The 27,372-nt window shown below is 36.4% G+C and overlaps 1 protein-coding gene across 1 annotated transcript in view; it reads left to right on the top strand.

The window, feature by feature from the left end:
• Positions 1–27,372, top strand: part of SCAPER (S-phase cyclin A associated protein in the ER) — a 493,174-nt gene that overhangs the window by 340,472 nt on the left and 125,330 nt on the right. Inside the window, exon 25 of the mRNA XM_060005554.1 lies at positions 19,552–19,675. Within this exon, the coding sequence (XP_059861537.1) occupies positions 19,552–19,675 (124 nt within the window). The remainder of the gene's footprint in view (positions 1–19,551; positions 19,676–27,372) is intronic.

The raw sequence follows: 27,372 nt of genomic DNA, 5'->3' as shown, positions 1-27,372 counted from the left end.
CAACTATACTTCAATTAATATATATATATATCAGTTATTACTGAAAGGACTTGGTTGGGATATGGTATTCTAAAATCAACCTTTTTAACAAATGTGCTCCAGTAAAATTGTTTTCAGTGCCAGGAAAGATCACCATGAAACAAGGCAATTTTCTTTCTTTTTTTTTTTTTTTTGAATTTTTATTGGAGTATAGTTGCTTTACAATGTTGTGTTAGCTTCTACTGTACAGCAAAGTGAATCAGTTATATGTATACATATATCCCCTCTTTTTTAACAAGGCAATTTTCATTTCATGTTGTATCTACTTTTGGAATGACTCATGTTATTCTGCCTCCTAATTTTACTTGGAGAAAACAAGTACAAAACAATGAATGACATATTCTAACCTTTTCTTTGGTTTAGACTAATAACAGTTGTTTTACATAGCTTTTTTTAAAATCAAAGTATAGTTTATTTACAGTGTTGTGTTAATTTCTGCTGTACAGCAAGGTGATTCAGTTATACATATGTACATTCTTTTTTATATTATTTTTCATTATGGTTTATCACAGGATATTGAATATAGTTCCCTGTGCTATTAGGACCTTGTTATTTATACATTCTATATATACTAGTTTGCCTCTTAACATAGCTTTTAATATTTGAAAATAAATGATAGTTTGTCATTTTCTTTGGGCTAAAGGAATGCCCCATGTTATGTAAATAAGAAGATGGATCTGCTGTGACCTAAACTTTGTGTTGTGTTTTTGTAGTATATTTACATAGTGGCAATGATAACAGAAGTGAGAGTCGACATTTGCTGGCATTCCACATCTCCAAGCCCTTTTCAGGCAACAGTAAATGTTCATATTTCATAAAGAAGCCAGCAAACCTTTTGGAACACCAAAAATGATACTGGGCTGTCTTTCCCAGGTTGCCTTTTACTTATCTGGTATTTCTAGTTCTTGACAGGTACTCATGGACAATAAAGGGGCCAAATAGTTAAGCTATTCTACTTAACTATTTTATTCTCTAAGCTGCTCTAGGTTGTTCTGTAGCAAAACTAACCAGCCCCTCTTTCTTCTCCATCAGCCTTGCTTCTCTTCCTCCATTGTCCCTCTGGACACAATTTTTTTATATGTAAGTAGTCTTATCAACATGGAGCAGTGCAGACCACATGGTATAATGGAGAACAGACAGGCTCTGCAGTCAGATCTGAGCTTAAATCTCTGCTTTCCACTTGGTAGCTATGGGATCATGGGCTAAATTGCTTGTTATAACAGAACCTCAGTTAAATGGTAACCCTACCATGTAGGGTAGGGCTTGTTGACTGCTAAAAGTGTGTGTATTTATTAAGTGCTCTGCACAAAGAAAACACTTAGTTAATATCAATGGGGGTTTTTTGGTAGTTGTTATTGTCTTGACTCCACTTACCCTACTTAATTATTGAACTTTAAATCCCTAAGTCTGTATCACTTTGGGTTCTAAGAATATATGATCTATTAATTTTACTTGGTCATTTGTTTTTTTCACCCTAAGTCCAAACTTCATCCTGGTTAATTTTGGCCCAGCCTGTCAAGATCGTTTTTGGATCCTGATTTGGCCTCTAATTTAGTTTCTTTTTCTTTAACTTTGTGCCACTCCTGAAGTTGATCTGTAAAAGATATGTATCTTCATCTAAATCATTGAAGAAATATCAAACAGTTTAGAGAATAGTCCAATTTAGCACTTTATTAATGTTGCCAAGTACTCCATTCGTTGTGTTATCTTCTCCTCAGAGATACTGTAATTCCTTGGGATCAGAGACCATAGTAAATACATTACTTATAAATCATATGATATCTTAGTAAATATCATTTGAATACATGAATGAATTCATTTTCTGAGACACGGAAGTAAAGCAGTAAAAGAGCACACTGCTTCAAATACTTGACTCTGTGGACTTAAAATATGATCACATCTCAATCTTAGCCAAATAAGGCCCTACTGATTTTGACCACTCTGTTAGCTAGACTTAAGGCAATATGTTTTTATTCCATCTTTAAACTTCTGTGGATTTGTATATCTTATATCTATAACTTCTTTCCTCAAAAGGTCAAAGGGAATGCTACAACTATATTCTTAGTTGTTGTCCTTATCACAGTTTTAGAATCAGAGTACACGGGTTTATATAAGATTACCCCTGTTTTAATCTATGATGAAAAATAAATTCTTCCTGCTGCTGTGGCCTTTATAAAGTATACCTCTCTATTCACATCAAACAAATTAAGTTGCTTTTTGCTTCTTTAGAGTATATACATTTATCTATCTAGTAAATCAGTCTCAGGTAGAACAATAGTCACTGAATACAGTAAAAATAAATAAGTTTAGGATGATGTGAGGTAGAGCCTTGCTTACTAGGAAGATCACAAATTTATTCTCCAAAGTAAAATAACATAAACTTATGCAATTTATCTACCTGGCAATATTGCATTTGCTTGATCCTTTGAAGTTGGTGGGGAGGCAGAACTTAACATTTATTGAGAGCATCCTCAGTGCCAGTCCCTGTGTCAGATGCTTTGCGTGGCTTCCCTTGTTCACTCCTCACAGTCGCTGGAAGCCATGTACGTGACCGCTGCCAGAATGAGGGTCAGGAGCAACAATGTTTGGGGCATGACTGCAACCTGAAAGAGAGCCATGATACTCTTTTTTCAAAGAGTGTTTCTTCTTTCCAAATGGCAGAGTGTTCGGAATTACTCTCCCATGATTATTGAGGTTTCATCCCTAAAGGTGTCTGTTCCTTTTTCTTGGTCTAGTGATACTCACAGGGTAGCGACTGATGCAGTTCATTTCATAGTGGAAAAGGGATATCCCGTTGTATACCAGAAGCAGGTACATGACGTAGGGCTTCTGATCCTGATACCCAGGGAAACTGTTCTCTAGGGATTCCTTTCTTGGGATCAGTTGTATGTACATATGGACATGGGAATGGGATTGCCACATCTAGGAACCATTTGAAATAGACCTTGTCCTTAGGGAACTTACAGGGAAATGAGGTGGGTTAAACTCTAAATATCATTAGTACTAGCCTGCTGTGTTACCTTTGTGGAGTAGCCAGCCTGGTGGTATATGTAAGCTCTTCATAAAAGGAACATTTTGTTACGTATCTAATGTCTGCAAACTTAGTTTCCTCAGATGCCTGGCCTCATGTGCCTGGCCTATAGCTTGCTTCTTATTCTGGTCTCTTGACTCACATGTCTGTTCTCTTTGGAGCTCATCTACTGTTAAATCTTTGCCTTTCTCTTCAGTTTGTAACACAATCCAGACTCCGTTAACCTGTTTTCACCATGAGCTTCCTTCCCTACTACCCTTTATTTCTTCTTGGCTTGTCATATTCACTTCATATTCGCCTCAACTCCATTCCTATTCGTTGTTCCCTTTTTCTGGGTGTTATAAATACTACATGTTCTAGGCATTGCAGCTGTGCCTCTTCTAAGCAGCTATATTTTATGCCATAGGGTGTTTCCCCCAATGGCCGTAGCTGGTTAAACCAAGAATGGACATTTGACTCAAAAGCAGCCAATCTATAGACCAGCCAGCAGTATCAGGCTTAAAACGCAGCCCCCAAAATTAAACTGGTCCAGTCAAGTTTCTCTCTCAGGGATTTGCAGTTGGAAAATTATAAAACTCCAACCTATTTTGTGTGTGTGTGTGTGTTTGAATTTGAAAAATCATGTAGAATAACTTCTGGGATGGTCATTACAGGGCTATGTTCACTCCAAGTTTAGCAGGACTAATGAAGGCCAGTTGGGGGGAAAGGAGGAGACCAAAACTGCTTCATAAGAGAAAAGGGGGCTGGAAATGAGAGTAGGCCCAGTCCACAGAGCTGGCATTGTTCCTGCCCTCCTGAAGTGTGGTAGTTCATTTTCTCCTGGATTCACGTGAAAGTTCCCAACAGCCTTACAGTAAATGCCTCTTTTTACTTGACATGTTTTGAGTAAATTTCTGTCCCTTCCAACCTAGAGACTGATACTTTTAAATACAAATATTAAAGATTTTTTAAAACTCTAGATTGGGTTGAAAATATGGGACTATGGTATAGAACCTTCCTTGCAACCTCATAGAATTGTTTTTCTAAATTCTTTCATACCAAGAAAGAATGAATGAATGCCCACGTTTTAAAGTAGAAATAGAGAAAGCACGTTTTACAAGTTCTCTAGGGTATAGTTCTTTATGAACATTAAATGTTTCTACAAGCTGGGACTGGCAGAACTTTCCTTTTTTCTCCTAACCCCAGTTTGGAGAATCTGTATAGAAAATTATATACATTAAACATTCTGTCCCTGGATGCTAAGGTAAGCACACTTCAAGTAACATACTCTAGAGTGCAGAGCTTATTTTCAGAATCACAGATTAGAAAATGTATTGTGTATTGTTCTTTAATAACAATACATAAGTTCTGCAAGAACAAGTAACAGTACTACTCATGTTCTTTATAGCCCTCAAGTGTTAACTTTCTTGGTTGGCCCTTGGGTCACAGATTGATTACCTCATTATTAACTTTATAATTAGAACTTAGTTTGAATCCCAGTAACACTGTCTTATTTTTACAAAAACTAGAAGTATATTTTCTTAGACTCTATTTTCTCAGACTTGATCATAATGGACCATAGTCCAACTTTTTAATAAAAAAATGTTTGTTCATGATGAACTTAATCAGTGTACCAGTTATCTTCTGAAATTAGAACCAGTTGCCTGTTTTGAAGCTGAGGTTAAGATGTTTAGAATGTGAGGAGATTGCAAGAGCAGTCACCACCCCCCAACCCCCCACTCAAGTCCTGAAAGCATGATGCAGCTCAGAATGTTAATCCTATACTACAAGGTAAAGCTTTATTATATTTTTAAGAACTGAATAATATGCCTTTATTTTAAGTTTTAACGGTGCAGTTTCAACTGCTAGGAGAAAGATATAGCATTGGTAAAAGACAAATGATTTTTTTGTTAAGTCATTTTTATAGTACTTAAAAGAAGGAAGAAAAACATTGACTTATTTCAGTTCAAGCTTTTTTTGGACTTGCAATTTTGTTCTTCTCAGGGAAACCACACAATATCTCCATATTATTAAACATCTATCCCAAAGCATGACATAGTCAAGTACCTGATGCAAGTTTCAGGGCATTGCATCATCCTATTCCTCTCTCTCTCTCTTTCCCAATAAGAAATGCAAAACTTTATTCTAGATGGGGTTGTTGTTTTACCAAAATTGCACTGGTAGCTGCTGGATTCATGTTTTCTGATAAAATTTGCAGTTTTGAAACTTTTTTCTTAGCCCAGTCTACATTAAGGCATTTTCTTTCCATGTAGAAAGTTCTCAAGTAATATTTTGTTGGTTGAACAGTTTTGGTTACGTGTCTACTTAAGAAAATCTTTAACTTGAACTGTCACTGGTAAATAACTCCTGGGATGTTACTCACAACTTATTTGAGGCTCTAACTTGCTTGCTATTTCCTTTACACTAATGCCTTCTCCAGGGAATCATTTTCATCAAGCCTAGCTATTGATTCAGAGTTCAGGTTATTGCCTTACTGAAAATAAAAATTCATATAAATAGTTCTCAGCATTGACATTTGAGTTAATGTAAATACAAATCTCTCTCAGTTTTTTCAAATTTATGCATTCCAGCAAAGATGGTTGTAAAGCTAATTTCTATTAAGTGAATCCTATTTTCTTATTAATTTCCTTCTAAAATCAGCAGTGTATTTCTGTGAGGAAAGTGTCAATGCACTAAACAATTGATGTAGAGTTTGTGACGAAGTCCTTTGGTGTTCTAGACAGTGTAACACAGCAGTCCTACTGAAATACTCTGTAGCACTTTCAGAATTATGAACTATGTAGCAATTTGCTAACTTTGTAACCTCTTTTCTTTTGTTACTGTCTGGGACTTAGATTCTTGAGAAACACCTAAATAGGATGAAGATTATAATATCACATTTTACAAATATGTACACAGTCTAACACATAATGTATTTTAGGCTAAAATCTACTTCTATAAACATATTCACTTTCCCACTTGATTAGTTCTAGAACTGAAGCCAGGAATATCTGTATTTAGAATTAGAGAAAAGGGAATATAATGCACTAATGGATTAAACTCAGCTGGGATTTAGAGTCAGAGCATTAGAGTTCAAATACCAGCTTTGCCAGTATTTAATGTGAGACCTGTCTCTTAAGACCTTATTGTGCTGTAGTATTTTTCATCTGGGAAATGGGGGAAAGATTTCCATCTCACAGGGTTGTTGTGAAGGTGAAGTGCTAATATGTAGAAAAGGGCTTTGTGAATTGTCACACTCTAGCATGGGATACCAGTGGCACTGGGTCAGAATGCGGGATTGCCCTGCACACTGCAAGGTGTGTAATAGCCCATTAAATACCTCTGCCCTCAGTCATTGTGACAACCAAATATGTTATTATACCTTTACACACATACCTAGGAGGTTTGTACAATTCTGATTGAGAGTTGTGTGCTGAGCAGTAGACTTGTGGAAATAAAACATTGTCCATACCCTCAGCAGGCTCATTCATTAAGAGGTGAGCTAAACAAGGGACGAGGTAATTTAGTGTGATGTGCTAAGAATAACTATGGAAGCATGCACCAAGTACAGAGATAGCATGAAGGATGGAGTAATTAACTGCCATAGGAGGACACAGAATCTTTCCTGTAGGATATGCCATCTAAATTGGGTTTTAAAAGATAGATTCAGAGTTTGCCAAATTAACAAATCCTACTAGGCAGAGAGCACAGCATGTGCAAGATCATGGAGGCCTGAAATAATAGGATGTGCTTGGGAAGCTGTACACATTTTGATATTCTTAGGGCACAAATGTTCTAATAAGAGGAAAAGATATTAGAACACTGTCAGTACAATATCAAAAATAATTAAGTCTGATGGAATTGGACAAAATGACTAATTCAGGGAAAAGTAAAAGGTATTTATTCCTTATTTATTTCACATTTTGGCAAGAAAAGTTTATATCTCTTTCATTCACTCATCTTTCTATTAGTGCTGCCACTACCTTAATTTAAGCCCGTATTGCTTATGCTATTTTAACCAAAGAGGAATTCTGTCATTTAATATATTCTTTTATTGCCATGTGCGTAGTACTTTGTTTAGTATTGTGGGTAAAAGATGAGTGAGAGACAGAACCTTTACAAAGAAGCTGTTTTGAATCCCTGCAAAACACTTGGCATTGTCAGAAATACAAGAGTAATAAAACTGTTTTATAAATATATTACATTTATTTAACAGAGTTTTTGGCTTGTCTTCACCAATTTATCACATTATATAAATGAAGAAACTAAGGCTTAAAAAGACTGAATGATTTACCATCAGTTATCACACTGGCAGCTAGGACTGCGCATTCTATTCTGGTACTCTTCCTTCTCTACCTTATTGCCTACATGGTATCACCAAAGAGAGATATTATCAGTCTTCAGGTATTTGTTAAATTTCTTCTGAGATATGTGAGATTTTTATCTTCAAAGAGCTTACATCACAACGGGAAAGATAAGACTAATCAGTACGTTACTCTACACCACACAGCAAAAAAAAATTGAATTATTGAAGGTGTATGTAGAAAGTGTGATTTAATTTGTTTGAGTCTATAAGGGTCCTCAGTGGATCTCTTACAAAGCTGGTATTTACAGGGTAATGATGGCTATGCTTTTGTTTCTGATATGTGAATATTTAACCTTTAAAAATTTAATAAAAATTGAATATTTCTTTGATACCTTATAAAAATTACTGTCATCATTCCTGTGAGTAGCTTGGGGTTTTTTTGTTGCTGTTATTTAGTTTATTTGTTTAGTTTTTTACTTTTGGTGGAGGTGGTATTGTTTGGTTGATTGGTTTAAGGTTTTTAAACCAATTATTGTAGTGGCTTATTGGTGTGGGTACAGAAAATGCTAGTGGAATGATTTTTCCCTCCTAACAGGTTAGGAGCCAAAGAGGGACAACAGGAATGATCTAACAGAAATTGGGAAAGATGAACCAAAACCACTTGTAACTATCTGTATGTATGAGACAAAATGTTCAGAGAAGATCTAGCAATGAAGTCTAAAAAAGCAGTGCAACGTTTCTGTGTTACCTTAAACACCCTTCTCATGACTTAAATCAGGTGGCAAATATGGAGTAAATTTATCATAAGACTTATTTCCCATCAGTAACAGATGTGGGTACTATAGAGGTGGAAATCATGCGCCACCCCATGTATCTGCTACGTTATAGCCCCTCATTAAGTGTTAATAAAATGGTATTTGCCAGTGTGGGTGAAATTTAGGATACAATCCATTGTTAATAAGCAATTCCTTATTTCTAGGCAGGATTATTGTAATATAATTCTAAATGTCTATTTTTAGATCAAGGTTTACTAGAAGTGAATAACTTTCCCCAAGACAATAAAAGTAAAAACATTGTTTTGCAAGCTAATTAGCCATAGTGATTGATAAATACTCATCTCCATTTGACATATTGAGGCATTTTGTTTATGCCTTGGAAGGCTGAACACAAATGGTTACAGTTGACAGCTGTTGTACCACTAATAAGATTAAAGTAAAGAAATTAGTTGTGTCGACTTTAATCTGCTGTTTAACATTGCAAACCACCTGGGGTCTTCTCCAGAGCCAACATGTTTAATTGTGACTTTAAAATTATATAACCAGATCCTACATAAGAACATATCTAAAGACTTGCTAATCATAACTGTCTTGTTATTAGACAAGACAGAGTTTAACAGTAGACTTTAAAATTAATGTTTTAATTTGATGCTCATCCTACATTTTTAAATATATTTTTGTAATCTTTGAAACATAACACCTTCTCAGTGGGAGATTAATTTTAGGAAATGCAGAAAGTCTAATTAGGTTGTGCTTAAAATATATATGGTTTCACATTTAAAATTAGAATATGTCTCTGTGGAATAATTAAATTGCCTATCTAATTGTCCCAAATTCACCAATTAAAGAAGAACCCTTGAAATAACATATCCACTTGAAAGTTTCTTACTCCCGCTCTGAGGCATCATTATACTTAGGAAAATCATTTAATTAAAAAATTACTCTCAGTGTTATTAAAATGTTACATTGTAGAATATGATATGCAATGTAATGATCATTTGTGATTGTTACATTGAATTTTGATGCAAACTGAAGTGTAGGATGCACCTAACTTACATACCCATAGTACAGATCGGTTGGTCGGCAGCATTATTAGCGTCTCTTCAAGACCCCTTGAGCTGTCTTGATTTGCAATTCCTGGATGTTGGCCCCCCTGCTATCCCCGCCCACCTTAAGTGTTCTAGCGTCAGAATGGAGGGAGTCAGAGGTAGAGAAGGCAGTGTGGATTTACACTAGTCATCACTGTGCCAGTGGGAAAAGTTTTCCTCTTTGTCCGCAGCTCACACGGATCCAAATGTCCAAATGTCCACTGTAAAAATACCTCCAAATTCTGTCACAAGTCCACATTCTTTGTGGTCACAAAAATACCAAAACTGAATCATCTCTTCCTTATTAAATTTTCTGCATCATTCTTCTGTCCTCAGATTTCTTGCTGAGAAGACATTTTCTTATTAACCAAGACTTGCTTATTCCATATCTTCAAATTTTATCAATAAAATAATAACACTTAAAAAGATTTCCATATATGCAAGACCACATATAGAACTTTTTGCAAATACATTTTCCATGTTAAATACTATTTTGCTTTGCTTTTATTCAGTTTATTTTATTCTAATCAGTACTATATGTCTAAAATCTATTTGGTACAACAGACCAAGTGAACATTATTAAAATGAGACTGCTTTAGAAAATTTTCTCCCTTGCCTCAATAAATAACTTTATAAGCATAATCAAATAGCACTCTCTGTTAACACTACATGTTAGCATTCCATGTTGTTTTATAATTTTAAATTCACTGGTTCAGTAATATACACTAGAGTCTTTCTACTTTCTGTAGAGAAGAACTAAGAGATCTGACACTAAAAGATTTGCAAATGAAAGCTGATTTTATTTGTTTTAAAAATTTAAAAATCATGAACTTTCCACATGTTTCCCAAGCTGGGTAGTGTTCTTTCTCTACCTTTTTTTGTTGAGGAAGAGAGTATTACATTCATTCGCTCTGTTGTCAGTGTTTATTTTTTAGTTCCTGGTATGTATAGACCAGGAAGTGTTTTATGTGCTTTGGATACATTACAGAATAAAAGGTAATAAATGGGCAAAAGATTTGAATAGATACTTCACCGAAGAAGACACACAGATGGCAAGTAAGTGTATGAAAAGTTGCTCTACCTCATTAGGAAATACAAATTCAAACCACAAGAAGAGACTTCATCATACCTACTAAAATTTCATAAAAAAGAAAACTGATACTACCAAGTGCCAGTGAGCATACAGAGCAATTGTAACTCTCTTACTTACACTACTAGTGGGAAATGCACAATGGAACAGCCACTTTGGAAAACAGTGTGTAAGTCTCTCATAAAATTAAATATATACTTACTATATGGCCCAGCAGTCCCACTCCTAGTTACCCCAGAGAAATGAAACAAAATATGTGCTCAAAAAAACCCGTAAATGAATGTTTATAGCAGCTTTATTCATAATTGCCCCAAACTTGAAACAACCCAAATATTCTTCAACTGGTAAATGAATAAGCAATTCATAAGCATGGAAAGTATCTATGCAATTAAATACTATTCCGAAATAAAAAGGAACAGACTGTCTATGCATGCAGCAACACGGATGAATCTCAGATGCATTGTACTAAGTGAAAGAAGCCAGAGTCAAAAGGCTGCATATGGAATGATTCGATTTCTATGACTGAAAAAGGCAAAACTACAGAATTAGAACACAGATATGTGGTAGTCAGGGGTTAGGAGAGGAGATGACTAGAAAGTAACCATCCAGGGGAATTTGGGAGATGATGGTTCTATATCTTTATTGTGGTTGTGGTTTCACTGCTGAATGCATTTGTCAAAACTCTGTGCACTAAAAAGGGTAAATGGTAACTGTGTATAAATTGTACTTCAAATTTTAAAGTTACATATTGAAAGTGCAAAAGAGCACATGATATATAAATGAAAGAAAATTCATTTATCATTAGACTTTTCAATATCAGTGTTTTATTTCAGAAGAAAATGAAATAACATTTTTAATATACTCAAGAAAAGAAGATACGTGCCAAGGAGTTTATATTCAGCAAAATTGACCTTCCCTTATAAAAGGGACAGACACTTATCAATATGCAAGAACTCAGGGAATATTGTTTCCACAAGACCTTGCTAAGGAGTCTAATAGAGAACAAGCTTCAGACAAGTAATGAATATAGGTACATTGACATGTGGACTGATAGTGAACATTAAATATATAATTATGGCACTAAAACTAAAGAAGATTAAGAGGGAGAGTGTAGTATGAGATGATTGTATGTTCTGACAGTGTAGCTAGTACAGCCTCTTTGGAGGTGAGGAATAGATATGGCATATGCCAAAATATTTTTAACTGTTTTCAGTAATCATAATTAGTGTACTATTAATTTTGTTATTCTCAAACTGCTGTGTGTTATAATGTAGCATAAAGCAAATAAGTAATTATGGATATTCTAACTCTGTCATCCTTGCTGCTCTTAAGGACCAGGATTCTCAGTGTCAAAGAGAGGAAAGAGAGCTGTTATATGTTGATAGAAGAGTTTGAAGAAAAAATCCCGTAGTCCTGAGTTTGAATCTGAAATAACAATATGAATTTACGAGATACTTGATCTTTAACTGGGGGATGGGGTTCCCACCCCTAGTCATTCTAATGAGTGTTTAAAAAAGCAGAATAGTGGGAAATGTGGTTAATTAATGTGTTAGCATGTTCCACAGTTGTACATTCTTGTATATTCTCCTTGAAACAAGGAAGACAGTTGTCCCTTCATTTAGACATCTCTGTGCTCAGCCAGCTCTGTGCTGCATACTATGAGGGCCCCAAAAAGGATGAATCAGGCAAGGACCTTGCTTAGAACTAACTTAAAGTAGTTGTATAATAGAATAGAGTTTTCAGTGCTTTGACACTAGTCTCAGTTTTTAGCCTCCAGAATTGGCACATACAGCTTTCAGGTGGGCCAGTCCTGCAAGGCCAGGCCTACATCACAGGCCCCGTTCTGTGAGGGGCCACTCACTTGGTGGGTCCAGTTAGGGTGTTAGAATTCTTAACTGCAGTTGCATCTCCCTAGTTTCAAATAATTCTTTTTAATAATATCTTAAAAAGTTCTTGTAGTTTGGAGCTTTATAAAGACAAAGCATAATTTGAGAATGGCAATGCATATAAGCTATATACCATTTATTAAATGCTTAATGCAAACAAAATGTACGTGGTAAATTATAATATGTTTGAGAGCTCTAGTTTTAATATTCATTTCTCCCTTCCCTAGGAAACTGGTATTACTCCAGGGCTGTGTGTTCTGGTTCAGTCCAGATAATCTTCTTTCCTTAAACTATATCATTTGCTGTGTTTTGTGATGTTCTGTCTCTTTCCTACACTTATCCACATCAAGCCCATCCTTTGCTTACATGAGGGCTGAAACAGTAACTGATGAAAATTCCAAGTTTCTCTTTGCAGCTGTATTGGTGTGACTCTTATTACTTGCTGTGCCTACTTAGCACAGAATTTTGCTCTGCGGGAACTTAAAGCCTTCACTCACCTCCATGTGTATAAGCTATATGCCATTTATTAAATGCTCAATGCAAGCCAAAGGCAAATTATAATTTATAATATAAGGCCTCTGGTTTTAAACTGCCAATGACAGTTGTTTTTAAATGTCTGCTTTCTTGACACTGGTATGAGATAGTGGATTTTGGTGAACAGTGTTTCCTGAAAAGTCTTAATCACTAGAAACTGCATAAAGATATAAACTTACATACTTCCTTAGTTATATTATCAAGTCCTCTTAGGCTGCAACCACCTGGGGCTTTTCTATTTAACTATTTCATAACATCTTAGATACTAATCTTAATGTCAGAGGTGTACTACACTTGTATTCTATTAGTGTTCTTTTGGGGTATAAATAGGTTCCTGTATTTATTGCTAAAATACCCAGCTTTATGACGCCTTTTCTGTCCTCTGTTTTTCAGAGGAAACATTTGCAGTGAGAAGACTTACTGACACAAGATTCACTCATGTATTCATGATTATTTGGAGCAGAAAGCCTTTATCTAAACCCAACCACAGTGTACTTTTGACAGAAAGGACAGTAAGATTTTACTGTCTTCTCAGAAGATACTTTTAAAATCTGGGGCTTTCTGTTTGATGTTAAAAAGTGCTTCCAGTCATTTGAGTTTTAAATTACAAGGAAAGCTGCTTGGGCAGACCACCCAAGCTGGGTTCAAAGAAGTGATCTTTCTAAGACAGGTGCTCTTCAAATAGAGGTTGTTTTTCAAACAAGTTCTACTAAGTGGACAAGTTTTTCCTGACCCTGAGATTTTTGGTTACTGCCCCCCCCCACCCCGCCCCGCTTTTTTCTCATCAGAAAGTAGTTTCTTTGTGGAAGTTTCTTTGGAGAGTTTTGTGAGCATAAGATTATACAGATGCATATTCCATACTTTACTAGTAAATGCAGTTTCTTTAAAGCACAGAGGGCTTTAGGACAAAATCCCCTACCATGTGCTGTTTGCTTTTTCATGTATTTGTTTATTTATGCCTTACAATATTCCACAAAAGATTTTAGACAAGTTGTAGGGATTTAATTGAATAAGACAGAAAAAAGATTAGAAATCAAGACCATAAAATTTATAGATCAAAACCAAAGGGAAAAGAGGATACAATTATAGAACTATAATTCCACGTGTCATTCTAAATATAGTACCCTCATTTTTTTTAAGCCTTGAGGGATCTATAGTTACATATGTTAGTCCCACTGTAAAGCTGCAATACACAAAACAATGTGATATTGGCACAATCCTGAACAATATTAGCAACTAGACTAGGAAACCAGGGAATATATCCTATATATATAGTTATAGTTAAGGTGGCATTTCAAACCAGTAGAGAAAAGGTGAATTATTGAGTAATCTCTGGGGCGGGGGGTGGAATTTAGGCTTCTGCCTCATGCCACACCCCAAAATAAATTTTAAATGATTTGATAGTAAATTATAAAACCATAAAATTACCACACACAGTGATGATTAAAGAAAAATAAATACAAATGGCTAGACAAAGACATGTAGTTACCTCATCTTATAGTGAAGAATAACCTTTTAAAGGATAAAAGGAAAGGAAGAAAAAAATAAATCACAAAGAAAGAATTATTTGACTGCCTAAAATTGTTTAGCTTCAGTACATAAAAAATGCCTTCAAAATAACAAGCAAAATTAATGGCAGTAGGTAAACTGGAAAATATATTAACAACATATATTAACTCTTTTTTATATTTATATTGAGAGAATCCTTATAAATCACTAAGAAAAAGATAAAAACCTCCAATAAAAATTTTAAAATAGAGGATAAGAATAATTAACAAAAAGATAAGTGGCTACTCACCTTATACCTTATCCCACAATCAATTTCATAGCTTGCATTTAAATGTAAAAATCTATGAAAATGCCAGAAGTAAATTTAAAAGAATGTTTTTATAATCTTGAAATGGGAAGGTCCTTCTAAGTTTTACACAATACCCAGGTGTACTAAAGGGAATGTTTGACAGATTTTATCAAATAAAAATGAAAACATTCTTTATGACAAAAAACAAAAAATTTAGATAAGCAACAGACTGGAAAAGTTATTTTGCTACATATGATGATAAAAGGTTAATATCTTTATTATTGGTAAAGAGCCTTATAAATCAATAAGAAAAAGAGAGACCCCCCCCAATAGAAAAATGGGTAAAAGGTTCACAGTGATAATTCAAGAAAATATAAATATACATTGGCAAAAAGCACATGAAAAAGTCTTTGATCACACTAGTAATAAAAGAAATGCAACCTTTAAAAATTCCATTTTTAGGGCTTCCCTGGTGGTGCAGTGGTTGAGAATCCGCCTGCTGATGCAGGGGACACGGGTTCATGCCCCGGTCTGGGAGGATCCCACATGCTGCGGAGCGGCTGGGCCCGTGAGCCATGGCCGCTGAGCCTGCACGTCCAGAGCCTGTGCTCCGCAACGGGAGAGGCTACAACAGTGAGAGGCCCGCGTACAGCAAAAAAAAAATTCCATTTTTAGCTGTCAGATCAGTAACAGTTGTTTATAATGAAATTATCTGATGTTGATAAAAACATGGAGAAACTCTTTTTCTGGGAGTATAAATTGGTTTAAAATATTTTTTTCTGGCAGGCAATTTGAATTTTGCAGTGTCTCAAAAATCTTAAATGTTCATATACTTTGACTCAAATTATCATTGCTGAAAATTCATCCTAAGGAAGCAGAAGGATTTGTTCAGGACAGCTATTGTGAACATGAGTTGTGCTATTGAGCACATCCTATGTTTCTGGAGCTCCCAAGCATATAATGTGGCCCTCCCGCTATAGAGCATGAGAATGCCAGGTATTTGCTTCCCAGTATTCTTTGTGTCTAGTATATAAACTTGTGACCTAGGCTTCACAACCCAACATACCCACTCCAGACTTTTACTCTGAGGCTAATGAAGTAAGAAGCAAGGACATCCCAAACTCTATTCTTTTGACAATTGGAGGCAGCTGCATCTGGTGTCCAAAATCATAGTGTGAGTTCAAGCTGTGGCATATGGTGCCCAGTGTTTTTTTTAGCAGATCAATTTCATGGTATGTGATTTGGATATTGGTCCGGGCAGGGTAACTTCTATGCCTGTGTTTTCTAAATCCTATGATATACCCAATATCCTGTCAGTTAATTTCCTTAATATTTAAGTCAACCAGAGCTTACTTCCTGTGGCATATAACTAAGAACTCTGAATATTAAAACAGTGTTGTTTATAACGTTGAAAATTGGGCACAATAGTAAGGGATTGATTGAAGTAAAATTTTATATCCATTGGATGACACTGTTCCATCTTTTAAAATCTATAATATTTCTCAATGTAAGTATTTTAATCAGAAAAGGAATTTAAAATAAGAAATTGGATGTTTACAAAACTGTTGGAAAAAGTTGTAGACCTTTTGTTGTTGACTCCAAAACAATACCAGACATATCCACTGGGGGCACTGCTCCCTTTGAGGCCAAACACAAGTTAGGAAGGAAATAAGCTAATGCCACACACAACTTTCTCTCACAACCGGGAAACCACAGAATGGGTACTTAAGGCTGCAGATCAGAGGTTAGGAAATCAAATCAAGTAGTACAAGTTATCCCACTGGTTTTTGACACACAGAATTCGGGAAATGGAACCTGAATATTACTGCAGGAAAACCTCACTTTTCCAAACCTTGCTTGATAAGGACAACAACCAATGGCACGGGAAGATGGCCTTGGCTCACTTCACCCTCCAAATCTTGTATGATACCATTTGTGTGGGAGGGAACAACTCTTGCATATGCACAGACTACTTCTGGAAGGATATGTAGACTAGTAACCATGGTGATTTCTAAGGTAGGGAACTGAGTGGCTGAGGGAAATAAGTAAGAGGGAGATACTTTTCACCATGCTTTTTTGTGTGTGTTGTACTAAGGTATCATTCCTATTCAAAAAGTTACCAAGTTAAATTTTATTTGTATTGAAGCTCAGTAGTTTTTACTGTACTCCAAGGGAACACACCCGTAGGTGTCCCCAGGCCTCTGAGGAACCCTTCAAGGCTCTTTGAGAGGAGAACAAAGTAGGGTCCTGGGTCCCCCACTTCTGCTTCAGTCAGAAGAGGTCTGATTTTATCTGTTCTTTGGTTTAAGCTTCTGAAAAAGATTTTGTTAGCTTTTAAGCTTCTGAGTAAGAAAGCATTCTGCTGCTTTTTCTTAAAAAATTGAAGAACAGTGTTATAGAAGAATTTTTTTTAAGATTTTTTTTGATGTGGACCATTTTTAAAGTCTTTATTCAATCTATTACAATAGTGCTTCTGTTTTATGTTTTGGTTTTTTGGCCCCAAGGCATGTGGGATCTTAGCTCCCTGTCCAGGGATCGAACCGCTCACCCCCCGCATTGGAAGGCAAAGTCTTAACCACTGGACCACCAGGGAAGTCCCTATAGAAGAATATTAAATGTCATGGAGAAATATTCATTGTACACATATTAACTAAGTGAATATTTGTAAGAAGAGAAGACTGGAAGTACAAATACCAATCATCTCTTGATAGTTTTTTACTGTTTATTTGTGCTTCTCTTTCCCAAAGTTATGACAGTTATCTAAAATTATTTTTATAATCACAAATACATGTTATTTTTTAAATTAAAAAGAAAAGTCCTCTTGAAAAATCTAAATATGTTACCTAATAACTGAAATAATGTTGATTTGCATTTGTGGAGAATTTGTTAGGTAGTGCCTCCAACCAATGTGTCCTAAATGAGTTACATGTAGGCCACATTTTCCTGTACAATCCTCAGGGATTCAGGCCAGAACTGAGCCTCCTCCTGGCTCCCTTCAACTTAGAGTCCTTTCGTTGTTTGTTTGTTTGTTTGTTTTGCGGTACGCGGGCCTCTCACCGCCGTGGCGCCTCCCACCGCGGAGCACAGGCTCCAGACGCGCAGGCCCAGCGGCCACGGCTCACGTGACCAGCCGCTCCACGGCACGTGGGATCCTCCCGGACCGGGGCACAAACCCGCGTACCCTGCATCAGCAGGCGGACTCCCAACCACTGCGCCACCAGGGAAGCCCTCTTTCGTTGCTTATGCCAGTATGCCATGAAAAAATTTGGGACACGCCATGCTTTATTATCCTGGAAATAATAGCTTCTATAGCACACTTTGGATTTTTTAATGTTTTATTTGTGCATTATTCTTAACAAGAATAATAAGATTAATAACCCTAACGAAGTCTATCATTATTAAGTATTTAAGCATGTGCCAGGCACTGTCCTAAGTATAATATTTTACATCTGTTACTTCATTTAATTCTCATGATAACCATGTGAAGCTTAGGTATTATTATCTCAGTTTTATAGGTAAGAAAATGGATGCTAAGATATTAAATGACTAACTTGCTAAAACCTCAAATGGCACAACTGGGTTTCTAACCTAGTGTCTTATTCCAGTACCTCTACTCTTAACCAGTGTATTCTAATGCTCAGTTTTCAGGAACCTATCAATTATGTGAAGCAAGATACAACTATATCAGACAAACAGATGATTACAAGTACAAGAGGGGCTGTCTTCACCGTCTTTCTCCTACTAGAGCATCAGCTCCATGAGGACAGAGAGCTTGTCTGTCTTGTCCATCTAGCACAGAGCCTGGAAAATCATAGGCACTTAGATATTTGTTGAATGAATGAATAGTCACTTGTTGGTTCTTAGACCTGTACTTTTCAACTCTAGCTATACATCAGAATTGCTCATAGAACTTTTGAAACATGCAGATGTCTAGAGCCCTCCCATTCCCCAACTAGCATCTCCAGGGGAGGAACTCAGGCAAGTATATATCTTTGAAGATATACAGGTGATGCTAGTGCTCTGTCAAACTCTAGAGCCCCTATTCCAGAACAGTGGTCCTCTGACTTGAAGATGCATCAGAATTACCTGTGAAATTTGTTAAAACACAAATTGCTGGACTCTACCCCCAAAGTTTCTAGTATTTAGTAATCTGGGGTGGAACCTGAGAATTTGCATTTCTAAAAGTTCCCACGTGATATTGATGTTACTGGTCCATGGTTCACACTTTAAGAATTGTTGTTCTAGAGGGTTGGTTGTAAGGGACTAAATCGAAACACTTATACATAGGACTTAAGCAGGAGATTTAGTCAGACAGGCAGGAATCAACATTGATCACTCAGGCAATGCAGGTTAATCACAGTTTTCAAAGCACTCAGAAGAATACCCATTGAGTGTTGCTCCAAATGTTTCTTTGAACAGTGGCATATAATTTTTTAATCCTTAAGAAAAAAAAAAACATTTCTTTGATGGGTTTGACCTTAGACTGTTTTACTCTCTAGGTCCTCCCCTGCTCAATCTCTGAGCAGGTGTGGTGCTCACTCCCCAGAACTCTGCAGTTCTTGTCTCACAGGGAAAGCCTCTAGTTTCTCCTCATGTGTGCTCCCTTCTTCCATCATCTGCCCTTGTCAACCAGGAGATCTAGCAACAGGAGCTTTGGCAGACCTTTTTTTCTGGGTATTATTCAAAGAATTCTAGATCCCAAAATTCCTGGGTAATATCTAATCTTAGATTATTAAGACCTTGTCAGTAGACTGGTAAGTACATTTCCATTGCCTGCTGCTGCAACTAAGAAATTAATAAGAGGTAAGAATTAGTTACTAATGAACACTGGGCTGTGGATAAAAATTACAAGCTTTTATATCTAGCTGATGGACCTTGTACCTAGTAATATTTGGCTTGTTTTTTTTTTTAGAGTGACTTCTATCCCATGCCTGTTGCTTTTATACCATTCATTTTATGTATTTTAAATTGTTTAGAGAAGAGCTGCACGAGTTTTATAAGTGGTGTTTTTCTCCTTCTGTTAGGTCTCTCTGCAATGCAATCAATGTTTACAACCTCACCTGCAATAACTGTTCAGAAAACTGCACTGATGTTCTGTTTAGTAACAAGATTACCTTCTTAATGGACCTCCTCATACACCAGTTGACGGTATGTAATATTATTGCTTTGAGTTAGAAGCAGCTAAGATTTGAGAAATATCCCCTGTGGAGAAAACTAAAAGCTTATTTACTCTCCAGATTGGGGAAAAAAAAAAAAAGTGAAGATGATTGGGAGAGTAAAATAGGAACTGGCAGAAAAACCTCTTAATTTGAAAATCTTATATTGCATTCTCCTAATTTCCAGTATTTGATGGGTAATATACTTGTAGCACTTGCTGATATCATAAATTTACATGGTCATACTAGGGCTTTGGAATCAGTTAAGCTCAAAGGCAAACCTCTGAGGCCGTAGGAATGAGCGCTGTAGAAGGGAAGACAGCTGGGAAAGTCTCAAAACCTATCTTACCAGCTCAGTTAAAAGGGTCAGTTTAAAAAGGACTTTTTGATGACCATTGATATATTTTTTTGAAGCAAGAAACTCCTCTGTCAGAAAGGGGCAAACCTGTTATACTTTTGAAATGGGAACAAGCAGCCAATTGTAGCCTTAAATTTTACTTCGGTTCACAGATGTTGAAAGAGGTAAGCTCAGCATAATATCCAAAGGTTTAGGCCTGTCAACTGCAGTCTCCAGAACACAGCCCTGGGGCCTTGGTCAAGTTTCTGAGCTCCTGAGGTATTGGCACAAAATCGCTCTCAAGCTGCGAGTTTATAACACAGGAGATTTATTTTTCAGAACCGATCTACTTTTACTCAGCATGTATTTCTAATAGCTCATCCTAAACTGTGTGCCTTTTGCTGTCTTTCCTTCTCCATATGGTTAATTTCTACACATTCTGCAGACCTTTACTGAGACATAATGGCACCTTCTTTATGAAACCTTCCCCAACCTGACTCTTTCCCCAAGTCCAGGTTAGGTGTTCTTCTTATATGCTCCTCTGCATTATGTCATTCATAGAATTAACCACATCGAATTGTAATTAACTGTTTACTTGTCCATTTCCCCAGCTAGCCATAAAATCAAGGAGGACAGGAGGTAATTTATCACTTTCTCCGAGATCCTAACACAGGGCCTGACACAGTAGCTTCAGTATGTCTTTGATGAATATATAAGTAAATAAATGGAACCCCATATGTTTCAAGCTGAAAATCAGAAAGGAAATGATGAGGCCCTTACACGGAGGTATACTGACAATGAGAAGGGACTGCAGTGAGAGAGAACAAAAAACACAGACCTAGAACTGTTACACAGTGCAATAATGGCTATTTATAGTGATGACACCGAGTCATCACTTGAGGGCTAAGTTATATGTGGTTTTATCTATAAAAGAAGGCATTGAAATACGGGTTACACATTTAGCAAAATTCTATCAGAAATAGTTGAAAGGCAGGGGCAAGGAGAAAAGACTTAGCATTTGTGGTATGGCCTTATTATATTCCAGGTATTTTAATATATATTGCTTCATTTAACTTTTAAAACAGAAAGTCAGTATTATAATATCATTTTACAGATGAGGAAACTTGAGTCCCAGAGAGGTTGGTTTGCCCAGGGCTACATAGATAGTAAGTCACGGAGTCAAGAGTCCAACCTAGGTCTGTCAAACCCAAATTAAGGGACATTCTACACAAAAATTGACATGTACTTTTTAAAAGTGTCAGTGTCATGAAAGAAAAGGAAAGGTTGGAGAACTGTCACAGACTGGAGGAAACTAAGGAGATCTGACAGTTAGATGTAATGTGGGATCCTAGACCAGAAAAAGGACGTTAGTGAGAAAACTGAACGTTCAAATAAGGTCTATAGAATAGTTAATTTTATTGGCTCACTTCTTGCTTTCGGTAATTATACTATGGTTTTGTAAGGTGTTAACAGTAGGGGTATTGGCTGAAGGGAACTCTACTATTCTTGCATCATATCCTGTTTTTAAGTCTTCTTGCATATTCTTTCACATTTAAAAGCCATTCTCTTTTGTTACTTGTCCTGTACAAAGTATATAATTTATATTCTTCCATTACCAATTTAAAATTATTTCAAAATAAGAAGCAAAAACTATAAAACCAAACTCCATGCTCTCCCACTGTTGCATGCTGCATCATCTGGAAGAATTTACTCTGTGAAACCTATTCTATATTGCTAATGGAAGAAGATACATAAATGTACTTTGAACAGAACAAGTAACAAAAGAGACATTTGAAATGTGAAGGAATGAGCAAGAAGACTTATAGACAAGATCTTCCATCCTAGCTGTTCATTCTTTTCTGATCGAAACCTTTTCTTATTGTATGAGGTAGTTTGTTTATTCTCTCACTTAATAATTGTAAGCGCCTACTATTTCCAGTTCCAGAGAAGCATAAGACATGATCCCAATCATCCAGGAAATTCCTGCATAAGAGTGGGAATAGACATGTAAACTGCATATAAAAATGGTGTGTTGGAAACCTGTACAGAGTATAATGGAGCACAGAGGAAGGAGCTCAGTAGCCTCTGCCCGAGACATCACAAAGGAGGGACATTTGAGCTAGACCTTAGCTTCTCATAATAGCTTGCAATTACTAAGTGCCTACTATGTGCCAGGAGCTTGTTACAAGTAGCTTGATCCTCTCCCTGTATTTTGAAATCCCCAGTTTTCTTTGAATAATATTCCCTTACTTGTGACCTCAAGGTTTCTTGACACTCAGAAAGCTTTTAATCTCCCAACCAGTGGATTTCACCACATTCTATGTTTATTTTGTTCAGTTTAGAACTGGGATCCGGGGACATTAGTTTGTCAAACACATTTCATCCCCCCTATATGTGGCACTTTCTGGTTTCTGCTGTTCCTTTTGGCTTTTCATTCTCTAGCTGTCAATTCTAATACCGCTGTGATAGAGTATGTGATAGTTGGGAGAGGAGGGTATGTTTTCTAAGTTGGGGAAGTGGAGGGTGGTGGTGGCTAGTGATGGTGATTTTTATTTTTCTGGAAATCACTTGAGTGCATTTCCATTTTTATTGCTGACTTGTTTTGATATACATGTAACTGAAATATGGATCTCTAACTTGTTAGTACCCTTTAAGTAAAGGATAGAAAATAGTCATCAACACATTTTCCAGAAGGATTAGAAAGAAGCATAAAAGAAGCTAATTAATTGAGATCTGGTGGAATTTATATGACACCTGATTATAGTGCACTTCAGCCTTTCTGGTTCTTCAGCAAACTGAGATGGTTTCGAAGACTTTATTTTCCCCCAGTCTAGCTGTTTGGAGTTTGTTTTAGCACTCTTATATTTCATCTCAATTATGTGCAAAGCATTGTACAGATTCCAGGGTTACAGAGGTGAATTGGACACAGTTCCTTCCCTCTAGAAGCCCACAGTTGAAGAAGGAACAACTTACATACATTAACATTAAAGAAAAGCTATGAGAAGTTCTGTAACATAATCAGAGCTACAGAGTAGCCCACACAGCCTAAAAGAGTGCCTGGCACATAAGAGGTGCCTGTTAAATATTTGATGAATGAATGAATGAGTTCTAATTGGAGCATTGGAGAGGCTTTCGGGAAGAAATTGTATTTGCCCATGCCTTGAGGAAGGATGGAAATTCTACAGTTCTGGATTATGATTTTTACAAAAGCTAAATTAGCATATGTGGCACTGTAAAAGTATGTGCTTTTTCTTGCAGCGCAGATTCAAAGTAGGATTTTTAAGATAAGGTCTTGAGGAATTTATTTGGAGCCCTGTAAAAACAGTACATTTAGACAGGCATGATCTAGGATGAAGGCTAACAGAGATGTATTATCTTCCAAAAAGTATGAAAACTTTAAAATATGTTAAAGCAGATTTCATTCAATAAGTAATTGTTAAGAATCTTCTCTGTACCTAAATCATTTCAGTGCATAGAAAAGTAGGCCTCTACCTTCAAAATGTCTCCTTGAGGAGACCAGACATGCACATTAGAAGGCAATAGAAAGACCAGTGAAAAAGAGCAAATTGACAAAATAGGAAGCCCCAGTTCTCATTCCCCACAGAGATACTTAACAACTATATACAGACCAAAATACCATTGTGAGAACTCTGGTAAACAGTTAAGATATTGCAATACCCCAGATGATCTCAAAGCCAAGAACAGCCACATTGATGTGGGTAAGAAGAACTGTTTTGCTTTACTCATGATCACCCCTCTCTCAAGTTGGCACAGCTCCACACTGGAAGATAATACCCCAGACCATGGGTTCTCCCCTCTAGGAGGGAGGGGAGTTGAGTGTGAGTCCTGCATTCTGGCTTTTTGGAGGGCTGCCAGGGGACTTGTATCTGTCTCACCTGACTTATGGCACTGACAGGAAACTGGCATACTTTGGATGCCTGGCAGGCCCTGAGAACAAGAGAGAGCAAGGCAGCTTGCTTCTGAGAACCAGAGAACTTGCAGTGCTGCAGGTAGACACCAGAGGGAGCAAGAGGTTATGATCTCCTGAAACAGAAACCAGCAAGCCTTTCTAATTGAGGAATTGCTCACGCAGGCCCAGAGAAGTCCCATCCCCTACAAAAGTGTCAGAGAATGCCTGATTCCCTAGTCAAGGTGATTGGTGTCTTCCCCTTTACAAAGCCAGTATGTACAGTCTAAAAGTCATGCCTGTTTTTTCAAATGTGCAGATCCCAACACAAAGTTACAAGACACACAAAGAAAAAGGGAAACATGGCCCCTACAAAGAACAAGATAAATCTTCAAAACCAGCCCTAAAGAAACAGGTATATGAATTACCTGACAAAAAATTCAAAATAATCATCATAAGGATGTTCTATGAACTCAAGAAAATGATGTATGAACAAAATGAAAATAACAAAGAGGTAGAAAATATAAAAAGAACCAAAGAGAAGTTTTGGAGCTGAAGAACAAAATGATTGAACTGAAAAAATTAGAGGAATTCAAGATCAGCATTGATCAAACAGAAGAAAGAATCATCGAACTAAAAGATAGGTCATTTGAAATTATCCAGTTAGGAATAAAAAGAAAAAAGAATGAAAAAAGCCTAAGGGACTTATGCTGTACTGTAAAGTAGGCCAATGTATGTATTATGGTAGTCCCAAAAGGAGAGAGAAAGAGAGGATGGGGCAGAAAGCTTATTTAAATAAATAATGGCCTAAAATTTCCCAATCTAGTGAAGGAAAGGGAATCCAAATTCAAGAATTCCAACAGATCCTAACTTTGATGAACCCAAAGAATCTCACAGAGACACATTATAATCAACTTATCAAAAGTCAAAGACAGAATTTCCAATGCAGCAAAAGGAAAGCAACTTGTCACATGCAAGGGAACTCTCATAAAACAATCAGTGGATTTCTCACCAGGAACACCACAGGCCAGAAGGGAGTGGGAGGTTATAATCAAAATGCTGAAAGAAAAAAAGCCCAACCAAGAACACTATATCCAGCAAAACTATCCTTCAAAAATGAAGGAAAAATAAAAACTTTCCCAGATAAATAAAAGCTAAGGGAATTCATCACCACTACTGGACCTGCTTTACAAGAAATTCTAAAAGGAGTCCTTCAATTGGGAACAAAAAGACACTAAATAGCAACATGAAAGCATATGAAAGTATAAAGCTTACTGGTAAATGTAAATATGTAGACAAATACTGAATGCTGTAATACTGTAATGGGAGGGTGGTTAAATCACTGTTAATTCTGTTATAGAAATTAAAAGACAAAAGTGTAGAAATAACTATAACTATAAAAGTATGTTAATGGATACATGATATAAAATATGTATTTTGTGACATTAGTAACATAAAATACTGGGGGGGAGAAGTAAAAGTGTAGCATATTTGTATGTGATTGATGTTGTTATCAGCTTGAAATAGATTATTATAACTATAAGATGTTTTATGTAAACCCAGTGGCAACCACAAAGAAAATGCCTATAGAAGATACTCAAAAGAGAGAGTCATGGACATATACACACTAACAAACATAGTAAGGTAGATAGCTAGTGGGAAGCAGCCGCACGGCACAGGGATATTGGCTCGGTGCTTTGTGACAGCCTGGAGGGGTGGGATAGGGAGGGTGGGAGGGAGGGAGACGCAAGAGGGAAGAGATATGGGAACATATGTATATGTATAACTGATTCACTTTGTTATAAAGCAGAAACTAACACACCATTGTAAAGCAATTATACCCCAATAAAGATGTTAAAAAAAAAAAAAAAGAAAAAAAAAAAAAGAAAATGAGAAAGGAATCAAAGCATGTTACTACAAAAAAAAAAAAAATCAGCAATACAAAGCAAGACAGCAGGAGAGGAATGAGGGACAAAATAACTACAAGACAGAAAATAATTAACAAAATGGCAATAGTAGTTTCTTCTCTATCAATAATTACTTTAAATGTAAATAGATTAAACTCTCCAGTAAAAAGACATACAGTGGCTGAATGGATCAAACTCATTTGTCAACAACAGACTCACTTTAAATTTAAGGACACACGTAAGCTGAAAGTGAAAGAAGTGACAAAGATAATCCATGCAAATGGTAACCAAACAAGAGCAGAGGTGGCCATACCTATATCAGACAAAATAGACTTGAAGTCAAAAACTCTCAGAAGAGATAAAGAATGACATCATATAGTAATAAAAGGTCAATTTTTCAGGAAGGTAAAACAATTGTAAATATATATGCATATGCACCCGTCAGAGCACTCAAATATAAGAAGCAACCATTGAAAAGAACTGAAGGAAGAAGATGACAGTAACACAGTACAAATAAGAGATTTCAATACCCCACTTTCAATAATGGATAAACATCTAGAAAGAAAATCATTAAGTAAACAGAGGATTTGAACAACACTATATGCTGAATGGACCTAATACACATATACAAAATATTCCACCCACCAGCAGCAGAATACACATTTTTCTCAAGCACACATGGAACATTCTTCAGGATAGATCACATGTTAGGTCACAAAACACATCAACAAATTTAAGATGACTGATACCATACCAAGTATATTTTCTGACCACAATGGATTGAAAATAGAAATTAATAGCAGAAGGAAAACTGGAAAATTTACAAATATGTGGAAATTAAACAAATTCATGAAAAAACCAGTGAATCAAAGAATGAAATTAAAAGAGAAATTAGATAGTATCTTTGAGACAAAATATACAAAAACTTATGAGATGCTTAAAGGCAGTGCTAAGAGGGAAGTTCATAGCAATAAATGTCTGCATTAAAAAGGAAGAAAGATCTCACACAAACAACTTTATACCTCAAGAAACTAGAAAAAGAAAAACTAAGCCCAGAGTTAACAGAGGGAAGGAAATAATTCAGATTAAAGCAAACTGACATAAAAACAGACACATAGACCAATGGAACAGAATAGAGAGCTCAGAAGTAAACCCACGAATATACAGTCAACTAAGATTTGACAAACCATCAAAAATACACAAAGGAAAAGGTGGTCTTTTCAATAAATGCTGTTGGGTAATCTTCAGTAAATGCTGTTGGGAAATGGTGGATATCCACATGCAAAAGAATGAGATTGGACCCTTATCTTACACAACAGGTCCCCAACCCCTGGAACCAGGCCACACAGCAGGAGGTGAATGGCGGGCAAGCGAGAAAAGCTTCATCTGCAACTCCCCATCGCTCGCATTACCGTCTGAGCCATCTCACACACACACTGCCCCTGCACCCCAGTCCTTGGAAAAACTGTCTTCCACAAAACTGGTCCCTGGTACCAAAAGGGTGGGGACCATACACAAAAATTACACAATACACAAAA

Source organism: Delphinus delphis, chromosome 2, assembly GCF_949987515.2.
Source record: "Delphinus delphis chromosome 2, mDelDel1.2, whole genome shotgun sequence".
NCBI lineage: Eukaryota > Metazoa > Chordata > Mammalia > Artiodactyla > Delphinidae > Delphinus > Delphinus delphis.
The sequence above is the reverse complement of the archived record's forward strand: the minus strand, read 5'-3'. Positions and strand labels throughout refer to the sequence as shown.